This window comes from Pseudochaenichthys georgianus, chromosome 13 (genome assembly GCF_902827115.2).
Source record: "Pseudochaenichthys georgianus chromosome 13, fPseGeo1.2, whole genome shotgun sequence".
Taxonomy (NCBI): Eukaryota; Metazoa; Chordata; class Actinopteri; order Perciformes; family Channichthyidae; genus Pseudochaenichthys; species Pseudochaenichthys georgianus.
Window position 1 is genome coordinate 32,058,023 of NC_047515.1, and position 12,174 is coordinate 32,070,196.

The 12,174-nt window shown below is 40.1% G+C and overlaps 1 protein-coding gene across 2 annotated transcripts; it reads right to left on the reverse strand.

Moving 5' to 3' along the window:
* Positions 1-119: 119 nt before the first annotated feature.
* Positions 120-11,982, reverse strand: taf15 (TAF15 RNA polymerase II, TATA box binding protein (TBP)-associated factor). Of its 2 annotated transcripts, none has more exons than XM_034097128.2 (16): positions 11,826-11,982; positions 11,135-11,159; positions 9,987-10,020; positions 9,802-9,877; positions 9,424-9,484; positions 9,003-9,214; positions 8,225-8,432; positions 5,952-5,986; positions 5,392-5,424; positions 4,462-4,568; positions 4,245-4,374; positions 4,013-4,153; positions 3,822-3,915; positions 1,618-1,703; positions 1,340-1,502; positions 120-583 (listed from the first exon to the last, which is right to left on the reverse strand). In XM_034097128.2, exons 1-16 carry the CDS (start codon positions 11,833-11,835, stop codon positions 544-546), a joined length of 1,455 nt encoding a protein of 484 aa, XP_033953019.1. In that variant the 5' UTR covers positions 11,836-11,982; the 3' UTR covers positions 120-543. The 2 variants fall into 2 exon arrangements, with proteins under 2 accessions (XP_033953019.1, XP_033953018.1); XM_034097127.2 differs by having other exon boundaries at positions 9,787-9,877; positions 11,826-11,981.
* Positions 11,983-12,174: the final 192 nt, after the last annotated feature.

Consider the following 12,174-nt stretch of genomic DNA (forward strand, 5'->3'; position numbering starts at 1 on the left):
AGAGCATGGCAGCCTTTACTTATTTAACTAGTTCAACTTTAAAGATGCAGATTTAATATTATGCAACAAGTGTCTGTAATAATGCGAATAAATGGTACAAACTCACACGAGCACATGGAAAAGATCACAGTTTTATTTTTAATATTTTGAAAAAAAAGAACCAAAGTAAAACATTTAATCGGTTCATACAAAACATGGTACGAAGTCTACCTCACAAAAACGTCTGCGACTAGAATCTGAGAGGAAATTAAAAAGATGTACAAGGAAATAAAACAAAAAAGCAGAGGGGGGAAAAAAAACAAAAAATACATTTGACCACATGCCAACAGTGCCAATCCGCCCCAAAGTCCCTTTACAGTAGAACAACATCTCCGTCCTGCGCTCAGATGAGCAGTAATAGTTGGGATAGTCTGGCTTTGAAAAAGGAACGTAAATCGGTGATAAGACGTTCGGATAGATGTTCCTTTTCTCCAGGTTCTCCCGAACTAAACCCTCCCTCCATGGCGAACTCAAGGGCTGGAGTGGTTTCTATCTGCTCAACTCCTAGTATGGCCGCTCTCTTCTGTCATCTCGACGGTCACCTCTGCAAGGGAAAGACAGATGTGCGTTACCAGCTGAACATTTTTTCTGAAGAACATCGACTTCTGTCATTGAATTAACCGCTATCATAGACAGACAAAGATGAGTGAAATAGTGTCAATTTCCCCTCATTCACCTTCCCCTTCCTTTCAGTAAAAAAAGAAGCAGGCAACAGCACTTCACCTTCAGTGAGCAGCACTATATCAACAATTGCAAATACTAATGATCCTCCAAAGGACAAACACAAAGTGCCCGCCGCCCCCCCGGTGTAGTGGATTATTTAGACTCTAGACAAATTAATTAGCAGGGAGTGTCTGTAAGAACCTTGGTGAGACGACAGACCCAATCAGATATTGGTAGTTTGTTTACACCAAGAGGGTAAGGGGCAAGAATAGTTATACTCAAATCAGTGAGTATGCACCATACAAACATATCAAACAGCCGTCTATTGACACTACTCCTCCACAAAGAAAACAATCAAATGTAAAGGCCTTTGCCATCTCTTGAATTTTAAAAAGGCAGTGGCGATTCATTGGTCAATGTCTCAATTATTACATATTAAAGAATACTATAAAGATTGATAGAGAACATTTTAACCATGTTCCAGATTCATGTGCAACTATTCAGAGCGATTGCGCCCTACAGTGGTCATACAACCAAACTACATCAGCAGAGAGCCACAGATCAAACGGGTGTCCTTTGCATGTGATCAACAAAGAAAATGTACACACTGCCAAAAACAAAATGTGATTCAACCCACCTTCCTCCCATCTTGTAACCTCCTCCTCCATATCCTCCGCCACCTCCGAAGCCTCCACGGTCTCCCCCACGATCCCCCCCGCGGTCTCCACCACGGAAACCTCCTCCACGACCTCTGAAGCCACCGCCTCTGTCTCCGCCAAACCCTCCTCTGCCTCCACGTTCTGCGGACACAGCCAGAGGGATTATTCCAGTGAAACAAGGGGATCTTTTTCAGCAAGACCAACAGATGGTAGGAAAGCTTTGGAACACAAAGGATTGAAATAAAGAAGCACTCACCTCCACCAAATCCAGCATCTCCTGGTTTGGGAGCGCCACACTTGTTACACTCCTGCCGCCGGGCGAAGTTCATGTTGCCACAAGAGCTGAGGACAAAAACAAAATGCATTTAAGACAACATCACAAATGGGCAAATCGGGGTACGATGGTAACAAATAAATAAAAATGTGTGAACAGTAGGGGTGTAACGGTACACGTACCGAAATTATTCGGTACGGGCCCTTCGGTTCGGTACACGTGTGTACCGAACGAATATAACATTAAACGTAAAAAAATTGAGAATGTGAACAACTTCATGGAAGTAATCTCAGGTGCTGCGTCGCAGCATTCAGAGTAATTTGCTCCCATTGTGTTCAACGCATCATAGAGCGAGCAAGTCATTTCATTGGACGAGCTGGTCAGAGGGAAGCGTTCAAATGTAGTCAGTAATTTGAGGAACTGTCGAAAGCAGATAAAGTTGAGCTCGAAAATCCTCCAGCATCATTGAAGTCTCCGATTTGGGAACATTTTGGTTTCGCAGTTACGAACAAGGATGACGGACAAAGACAGGTGGACCGAACCAACGCTGTTTGTCGGCATTGTTCAACTAAAATTGGTTACGCGGCTGGCAATACATCAAACTTGCACACTCATTTGAAAAGGCATCACCCGAACGTGAATATCACCGGTACCAAAAGACTGAAGTGCAAACCCAACTCCCGCTAGCATTTAAGCCTCCACCACTCGCAAAAAGTTCAGACCGAGCCAAAGCTATTACAAACGCCAAATATCCTTATGTTGCCATGTTAGCAAAGCGCTACCTGGCTGTATCCGCTACTACCTCTGTAAATAATTCAATGGAATTCAGCCGAGGTCTACTGTTAACAAACTTATGTCAGAATGTAATCGTTTACTTCCAAGCAATGACGGCAATTGAGAAGTCTTAACCAACGCTGGTTAAATTCACATTTTCTAATCATACCGAGACTTTTCATATTTTAGTTAACTTCTTAACCCCCGAGCCTGTTTTCCAGGTCTCAGGCTCGAAAATGACATTCCCAGAACAAATGACCACAACTTCACTTCTAAAAAAGGGGTAAATTAATAAAAAAATAATCTCAAAGCAATGATAAACCTGTGAGTTGGATGTAGAAAAGTTAGAATCAATATTTTTTTTTTTTAAAAGTAAATTCAGATTGAACATAGTAAAAAAAGTTTATTGTGTCCGTCCAAAAAATAAAATAAAACATTACTTATAGTGAAAACCACCCTTGAATGATGGGATGGTAGACTAAAAGCTTTAGGATTCCAAACTATAACATAATAAGTAGCCTGTATCAAGATTGATGCAAAACAAGTTAAATTTGACCTTTTTAGACAGATTTAGCACAAAAAAAACACTTCTGGGGTAATTTGACCTATCTCTGGCCCCCCTTGGTCGATTTTGATGAATGACATCTATTTTTAACTGTTAGAGCCAATAGAATCGAGGGGAAGTTCCACATACACGTAAACCAAATAAGAGTGAGAGTGACGGGTAGCCAGAATACCCAAAACAGGAAACTGTCATACACTCTAGTAGCTATCATTAGCAGCTAATGTGAAAACTCAATTTTTGACATAAAAATTGAATTATGGATTATCAAAAACCTTTTCAAAGTGACAGACACATTTGATTAACCTTCAGCAGCGTTGTTATCGTTTTAATACCATCGAACACAACTTTTGATCAGAATAACAGCTAAAGGTGAGCATATCTCCGTTTTTTGCTACATAAAGCTACGTGTTGTGATGTCTGTGTTTGCTTCCCCTGTCACGAGTTCTGGTCGCTCAGTGATGCTACTGATATTTCTGCATTTTTTCACTCCGGGCTCATTTCTTGCGAGACTTGTGTTGTGTTTCGGTAAAAAAATTTTCATATCGTCAGTTAGCTGAGTTTCTTCCCGTTAAATGAGTATGACACATTAATAGTTAATTAAATGTTAAGAAGCCCCGTGACACAGTTTCGTGACAAAAAAGCCTGATAAGGCTTAAATTAAACAAAGTATTGGATTCTTGTGAAATTGAGTTAGGAAATGAATGAGGAATGGGATTCATTCCCAAATAATTTTTTTTTACCATATCAACAGTTCCTCCACCACGTAATTAGCCAGGTGTTAAATGCGCCCCTTGTGCTGCAGCCCCCATCAACATACTTTAAACATTAGCATCAGAAGCAAACTAACCTGTTGGGACAGGGCCAGTCTCCTCCCTTGATGTCAAAGTTAGGTCCGCCTCCTCCTCCACCTCCTCCTCCACCACTGCTGCGGCCTCTGAAACCTGAAAGCAGAAAGCGATTGGTCAACACATTCTAGAGGGGAAATATTCACATGAGCACAACATATAGATATTTGACACAGCTCAATTTTGTACACACCACCGCCTCCTCCACCTCCTCCACGTCCTCCGCCTCCTCCTCTTCCTGCGCCTCCACCTCCTGCTGCTCCTCCTCTCTGTGTGAACTCAGCTCTGCGGGTGGCAAACGATACTTTGAGAGTTTTCCCGTTAAACTCCTTGCCTGTGATGAAAAGACAAAATATCCGTGAGAAGGATCCTGAACGTTTAGCAGAATTGATTTTAAAAATGTCAACTCACAACACTGGTCTTACCATCAAACCAGCTGATAGCAGCTTTGGCAGAGGGCGGGTCATCGAAGGACACGGTACATTCTCCCTTTGGCTGACCGGTGGCTTTATCCGTGTAGATGTTGATCATAAGAAGGCCAGTCTTTTTGTTCAACTAAAATCACAAAATGAGGACAGGAGTCTCAGTGGATATTCTACTCAACACGATGAAAGAATATATTTGTTCAGGTTTCTTCCATACCTTGATGATTCCTATTTGCTTGAAGTAGTCACCAATTTCCTGAACTGTGGCGTCTTCTGACAGTCCCTGGACAAAAATGGTGTTGTTGTCAGAGTTGTCCTGATCATCTGTGGAAGAGATAGACAGAGAAGACAGCAGCAGTGATTAGATATGAGATCGACTGTCCACCGAAAGGCGGAAATAAAGAGCAACGAATTCACAAATGATCATATCTGTATGCGATGGCAACTCTTGGTAAAAACTTGGAAGGCTGCACTACCATCTAAATGCATAAGAGTCAAAGTAAGCAACACTTATAACAGGGTATATGCAGGAACCCTGAAGTCAAAAGTAATACCTTTAAGACCTTTTTTAAGACCCTTTCCATACATTTTAAGACCTCATCTCCACTTGGAGTTTTAACCAGTTACACACCGTAACTTATTTCATTTTAAACCCGTCACAATGCTTTCTGCGCGCGCGCCTGTCCGCGAAGAAGCGAACTGGCGACACTTTACCTCACAATTACTATATACATACAGTATTGATTTTCCTTCCAACCATTTGGACGCAAACTTGCATTTCTCCATAACGATGTTGTTTAACAACCGGCGTAAACGGACCTTCGCGTGCCATCAAGCAGTGAGCGTGCGATGTCCTGTTCAGATGACGTCAAACCCAACGGGATGCCACAAATAAACTACACACCTACGCCATGATTACATTCAGGCACACTGTAGAACACAACCTCTTTGGACCATTTATATACTTATTGAAAACAAGCTTAAACATTTAATACCTTGGAAAATGCCGTTTAATACTTTTGAATAGCATTGATTGATCAACTTTTAATACTATTGAAGACCCTGCGGACACCCTGTATAAGTCATTGCTGCTTATTTGCAGAAACACAACAATTATATTGGATTAACTTCAAGTTAAGATTCTTACCGTGTTCATCCCTTGAGTCCAAGTCTCGAGAGCCTGTAAAAACAGAGAAAAGGTGGAAGAACTTGAGCAAATAAATTTAAGAAACTGTCGCACGGTTTCACACAAACAATTATTAACTTCATCCCTACCAATGCATAATGATAAAGGAAATTAAAGAATGTCCACGTTTACAGCTTTCTGATGGGTGTTTTTATACCGTTGCATCACATACCAACACCGTGCAACAAGAACAGAATCGTTCTGGTTTTGTTTTTTTTGAGCTTACACCAGAAATGAAAACCACCAAAACCTTCTTCGTCCTGGGAACTGCTGTCAGTTACTATCAGCCCTCGTTTTCATGCAACAAATACCATTATTTTACAACTCAGGCTCCTGTTCTTTACCGTATGTGAAGTACTTTAAGAGAAACCCTGCTAAGAATAATAAGTGGAGTCCCATGAGGTCTGGACATGAAAATGGTGGCATTCACTGAGGTTTTTTTTTTAATCCCCCCTTTTTCTTTTTTGCTAACTCAAGTTCTTTCCTCCCCCACCGACACAGTTCTGATGCTCGTCACTTACCACCGTAATTTTTGTAGCCACCACGGTCACCACCTCTGCAGAGGAAAAATTGGAGATATGATGGCTTTTCCTTTGTCCCAACTGAGAGCTCAAAGCTCCACTACATCCCCATCAGTATGCACTCCCGCCAGGGTGTGCGACTATGGTGGAAATGTCTCAAACGAGGAATGAGTTAGTCTTTGACATTAGAGATCATTGAACAGACGACTAGTAAAGCTCTGACTGAATAATCGGGTATACGGTTGAAGACAATACTCACATCGGTGTCACCGTTTACAATAAATGTTTTTTTTTCATTTACATGACCAAATTGGATACCAAGAGCCGGAAAACCAGCTGAATTTTCTTTCTTTTTTTAACACGAGAAGCCAAATTGGTGTGAAGGGGTGTAGCGACTGATAAGCAATCTTCCACATAGAGCATTTATGAGATCCTTTAACTGAGGTCCAAGTTTTAGTTCAATGAACACCTGTAGTATAAAATGTAGATCCATGTTAACACAACACACATGTTCGCCATCGTCAAATACACAACACTTGTATGAAACCTGTTGAATGTGAAGCAGCTGAAGATGTAGCTCCAGGTCTAATAGCATCGTTTCAGTGGCGTTTCCAAGGTTCAAAAACTAACATGTGGTCCTTGAGCACAACAAACACCAACATTGATAATTTGGCATTTCATAAAAGTATGGCTCCTGGAGATTTAATTTGAAAAATATGAAGAAAAAATGTCTTCCCTCGAGGTCAATTGATAACATTTAGTTACAAATTTTAAAAAATGTCTTTCACTGGTTTCACGACCAATAAGAGGCAAATAACCGCCAGTAGTGTGGAGCAACATTTGGCGTTCTTGGATAGTAACAAAGTATGCTCCCCCAGAAGTAAATAAATGCTATACTTGTACGCAAGGAAAAAACAAATATCTCTTAAAGTGTGAAGGTTAAAAAGGACCCTTTCATGGTAATGTACCCATTGTTCTCCTTGCAGAATATTTCACAGCCTCTCAAAATGGCTCTCTTCCCGTTTCAAAGACTGTTCTGTTGAAGGATGGACAAAACCTGTATGCAATTCTGGGATAATACGTCTGTATAAACTGGTCTCAGGTGTCTAAGAGCTGCAAATTGGGGGGGAATATTCAAGGTGGAAACTTTCCATGGGCATTAAATCAGCATAAAGTAAAAAAAAGATAGGGGTCATTTGCTGAGAATGTGTTGACCATGACATGTGAAGATAAAGTCCACACTTTTTAACCACACCATTTTGCCAAACAACTACCTAGTTTATTTTAAATAGAGCGTGAAATTGTCTAAAAAACATTATTTTGGTTGAAGGTTAACAAATGTTTTACATTAAGAATGAAAGAAAAATTGATTAATTAAAAACACTGTAGTTAGCATGCTCATTCAAGCTATATTCAACATGTTAACGGCTAGCAAGCAAACACTAGCATAATATGACACCAACGTATAAACTGTACTTCGCTTTAGGTTAGGTTCTCATGATTATATATATATGATAATATAATGCATTCACTTTAGTAATATAATTAAAACTTACATGAACGCATGGAGTCCTTTGGCTGTGAGCTACATGTTTGACAGGAGCATGCACTGAGCATGCAGCACCAGCTGCTGGTCAACAATTAGTTCATGTTATATAAGAGTGTGCTGTTGAATGTAGTCCGTGGTTACTATTTAATAAGAATGTATCTACTATAAAACCTGGTGTTGCTTTTTAAGTGCATTACCCCCTTAAATAGCATTCAAATAAAATTCTGATTAATGGAAATATGCAAAATTCTCAAACGTAACTTCCCTTGGAAACTTCCCGACCCTTTGCAACCCTAGTTGTGCTTTTCAAGCTCCTTTCCTTAAGCCTAAAGATAACAGGTAGATCCTCCTAACCTCTCAATAACCACCATTTATGCGATTAGCGATCATTGGACCTTAACAGCAATGTTGATTAAATACATCCATGCATTTCATTTAAATTAAATCAACCTAAAAAATAAAGTCTGAAGGGTGAGGCACCTGGAGCGCAGACAAGGTTTACCCATGTGATCTGTCACATTGGAGGAATCCAGTTTGAGAAAGAAAGAAAAAAAGATTTACATTTTTCTTTTTACCAGAGTTTTGGGATCTGGAGCACTAAGCAGATGACTGGGGAAATCTATGTGGGTCTAAGTAGTTGATGAGTGACGATGTGTGGACAGGTCATGTCTCATTTCACAGTGTATAGGAGGTACCTTGGGGGCAGTGGCAGTATGCAACTTACCCCATACCAGGAGGTCCTCCTCTTCCTCCGCGGTCGTATCCACTACCGCGGTCGAATCCACCACCACTGCCACGGTCGTATCCACCGCTGCTGCCACGGTCATAGCCACCACCGCTGCCACCACCCCCACGGCCTCTGTAGCCCCCTTCTCCATCCGCACGGTCTCCCTGGTCACGTCCAAACCTCGAACCCTGACCCCCTCCTTCACCTGGTGTGCAGAAAGCCTTATTGAGCCACTTCCCAAGTTCACTTGTGAGTAAAGGTGCACTGTTAGGGGACTGCAATTTTATTTTTAGCTCAGATTCTGTCAAAAAAAATTCTCAGCAAATGTGTTTCATGGCTGTTCATGTCGCACACCTGGCAAATTACCAGGTATTGTCGCAGCCACACAGTGTTCAAGTTAGAGTAGGCACATTTCTGACCCTCTGGAAAAAAGGGTAGTATTCTGACAATCTGGAAAAAGTCATTAAATGGAATTGGCGCTCAGAGAAATCCCAGAGAAGAACTAATAAAAAAGATATTTACACCTTTACATTCTTGTGAATAATTGCTGCTCTATAAAGAGCAATTTATAAACAATTAGATACACATATTATATTCATACCAAATGGTTGAATTTAGCAGCTCTAGATTTGAAGTATAAAAATGTTTTTGCAGAATGAAATGTTCATAAGAAGAGTAACAATGACATAGTTCCTTGAAAGAAAAGTAATTGTCTATGTACACGTGGGCACATTTGTGTAGATGTAGTTCTAACATGAACACAAGTTATTTGTACCTTCGCTCCATCTACCATAGCTGCTGCTGCTGCTGCCGCCGCCGCCTCCTGGTGCTGCGGGTGCTGCTGCTGCTGCTGCTGGTGGTGGTGCTGGTGGTGGTGGTCCTCCTCGGCTCTGGCCTCCGTAGGAACTCTGTCCATAGCTGTCTCCACCTGGAGCCTGGCTACCATAGGAGCTTTGCTGCCCGTAAGACGACGATTTGTTGCCATACCTTGAAGTGGTTTGAGCAAAAAATGGTTACAGTTAGCAAAAAACTAAGATGTAAATATTGGTCTCAATTGGTCGTTTTCATCTTTGATCAGAACAGTAAGACAGGAAGTTGTCATTAATTAGTCGTTTCTGGTATTGTTCAATAATGCTACATCAATTATAGGTGAGAATGCATGTTACTAAGCTATTGTGACATAGAAAAGGTCTTACCCAGAGGAATCTTGTCCGTACGTATCAAAGCTCTGTTCCGGAGGAGGTTGGCCATAGCCTCCTGACAAAGACAATTCACAAGTGAGAAAGATACTTCTTTGAAATCAAATGCATTGTATAATTCTATGTATTGTACTTTTCTATTTGTATACCTTCACATTAACAAATATCTGAACACGACTTTTGAAAACACCATGAATATACAACTTTCCATTTGACGGAACAAATTCCATCAGAGATATTCTCATAGTTTGGACTAAAAAAGGTTTACATTTTGAGCAAGAATTTTATGACTTAAGATGCATTATCGCAATGTATTATTCAAAGCTGTTCAGCAAATTGACACAGTAGACATGACCGTACCTTGTGTTGCTGTACCTTGTGTTGCAGCGCCTGGTGCAGCACCTGGCTGTCCATAGCCAGGGTAACTCTGTCCATTTCCTTGTCCATAACCCTGTCAATCAGAACGCTTGGGTTTTCAGATTATGATTTAAAAAAAACAACAATTTGAATGATAAAGATTACAGCAAACAGGCTGGTGGTAAATTGGGGAAGGGTCTTACCTGTCCACTCTGCTGACCGCCATATGACCCATAGCTTCAAAACAGAAGACAAACGCAGTTAGCTTGTGGTTTGAGATGCATTGAAACACTCTATTGAGTCTTTGGTATAAATGTTCAGGGGAAATTTGACAAATGTTATGTTGAGGTACAATCAATGCTAACATTTATTTGAATAAAAAATACATTATTCAGTGCATGCTGCATTGACAACCTAAGCATTGGCCTCTCTGCTGCATCCATGTCTCATAGTTTAGATGCTATTTACTCTGGTAGGAAAGGAACATAATCTTAACACCTCACTTACAAAGAGACTAGAAGGCTAAAATAGCCCGTGGGTACCCCATACCACTAACTAGGTCAGTGTCATGTGACAACACATTTTGCAGCCTATTTCTTTTTTAATATAACACACTGAGGAATGTGTTGCTTTAAATTACTAAATATGCCACCAACACTCCTTGGACGTCATAAAAAGTCTTGAGTACATCATTTATTTGAACCCTGATGTCCTGTGTTCATATGCAACTTCATTAGCAGATCATTCAAAAATAACCAATTCGATAATGAATTTCTCCTTGTCACAATTGTATGTTAGAGTAAACTACAATATTAAGGTGTTAAACTGACAAAAGACATTTAACACATCGGGCTTAGAAAAAGTGTCTCTCATCAAGTATCTCAGACCTTTTATAGAGCAAACCATTACCTTTAGATAATCAGGAGTTCAATATATACCAAACATATTCCAAATTGTAAACACTTAATCACTACCATAATTTATCTCCAATTGCTCCTGCATAACTTGTATTCACTTTGGTTTATGGGCCTACTATGATTTATTTATGTTACTATATAGTTATCTGAAGCTCATGTATAATTATTTATATTGTTGTGCTGCTGCAACACCAACATACAAATAATCAGAAATGGTTTAATGACCAAAAAGGTTTAAACATACAAGGAATTTGCTTTGGAGTAAAATGGTGCATACAAAAACACAGAATGAAAATCATGTTGATGAAGAAAGGAGCTAACTATTAGGCTACTGTTATAAAAAGCTATCCCAAAAACTATTTTAACCACAATTGTAACACAACATATAGGTAAGGAACAGGGTATAGTGAAATAAAATAATATATTGTCATTACCTCTGTGAGCCACCGAAGCCTGAATCTGAAAGAGAAACAAAACAGGGTTGAATCTTCCAAAATAACAAAGCGACTATATGCACTGCTAGCTTGAAGGCAGAAAATAGAGCAACCGAAGGCCCGTACCCACGCCAATCTACCAAAAATGGCGGTCAATTCACTTTAGGCTAACTCTTGAAACGAGACAAACTACGACATGTGTATACATGCCCATACCATACCCGGCATGATTTTCTTTACATCAACCCATATTAAATGCAAATATTGCCAAATTATCTTTTAACTAGATGTGTGTACGTTTCGTGTCTCGTTTGGTAGGAAAACATAAGCATCGATATAAACAAAGACGCGTTCATGCTAGCACCTCAAGCTAACTACGACTAGGCCCTTTTCACTCTGCGGTACACACATATTATAGATTGTTGGCACATTCATGGGGTCTTAAAGGAGTACAGCTACGTGTCATACGGGAGTTAACCCCCTTGTGGAAACAAATGTAGTCAAACACACGGCAAAGCTAACTTTGTTCTGTTATTGAAAGATGTTCCAGGAGATAGACGAAGCCCTCCATGGCCTCGAGGTTAACTGCTAATGTAGCACCTATGCTATTCGTTTCACTTTTTATTAGCCTAGTTTATACAAAAAAAACAATGCAAACAATGATAAACAGACAAAGTACTTGTTGGCTTACCAGTGGCCATTCTGTGACGTTGTATATATAGTTAAAATACAGTGAAGTGTGTTTCTTCTGAATAGCTGATAAAAACGCTGGTTGAATGTACGCAGCGCCACAGAATTGAGCCGATCACTCTGCGACAGTTCCCTTAATGCTGCCCTTCTTCTTCCTGTTGGAAACACTGCTCCTATTCAACGAGAAGTCACAAGGCCGCCACCTACTGTCTTACAGCGGGAATAAGGAGGTAGCTACAATACAATAGACCAGAAGTTCATAAAATATCAGTTACAGTTATGTGTCACAGAAAATAGTTGGATTTTTCTTATTGTCCCTTTTTTATAGCAATATAATATTCTACTTTATT

Bases quoted from the DNA above. Each gene is read 5' to 3' on its own strand.
- taf15 (XM_034097127.2), bottom strand. The intron at 5,425-5,951 runs GTAAGTGACGAG...CTGTTTTTACAG, and splicing joins TGGCTACAAAAATTACGGTG to GCTCTCGAGACTTGGACTCA. The intron at 4,375-4,461 runs GTATGGAAGAAA...TTGTGATTTTAG, and splicing joins AGCAAATAGGAATCATCAAG to TTGAACAAAAAGACTGGCCT.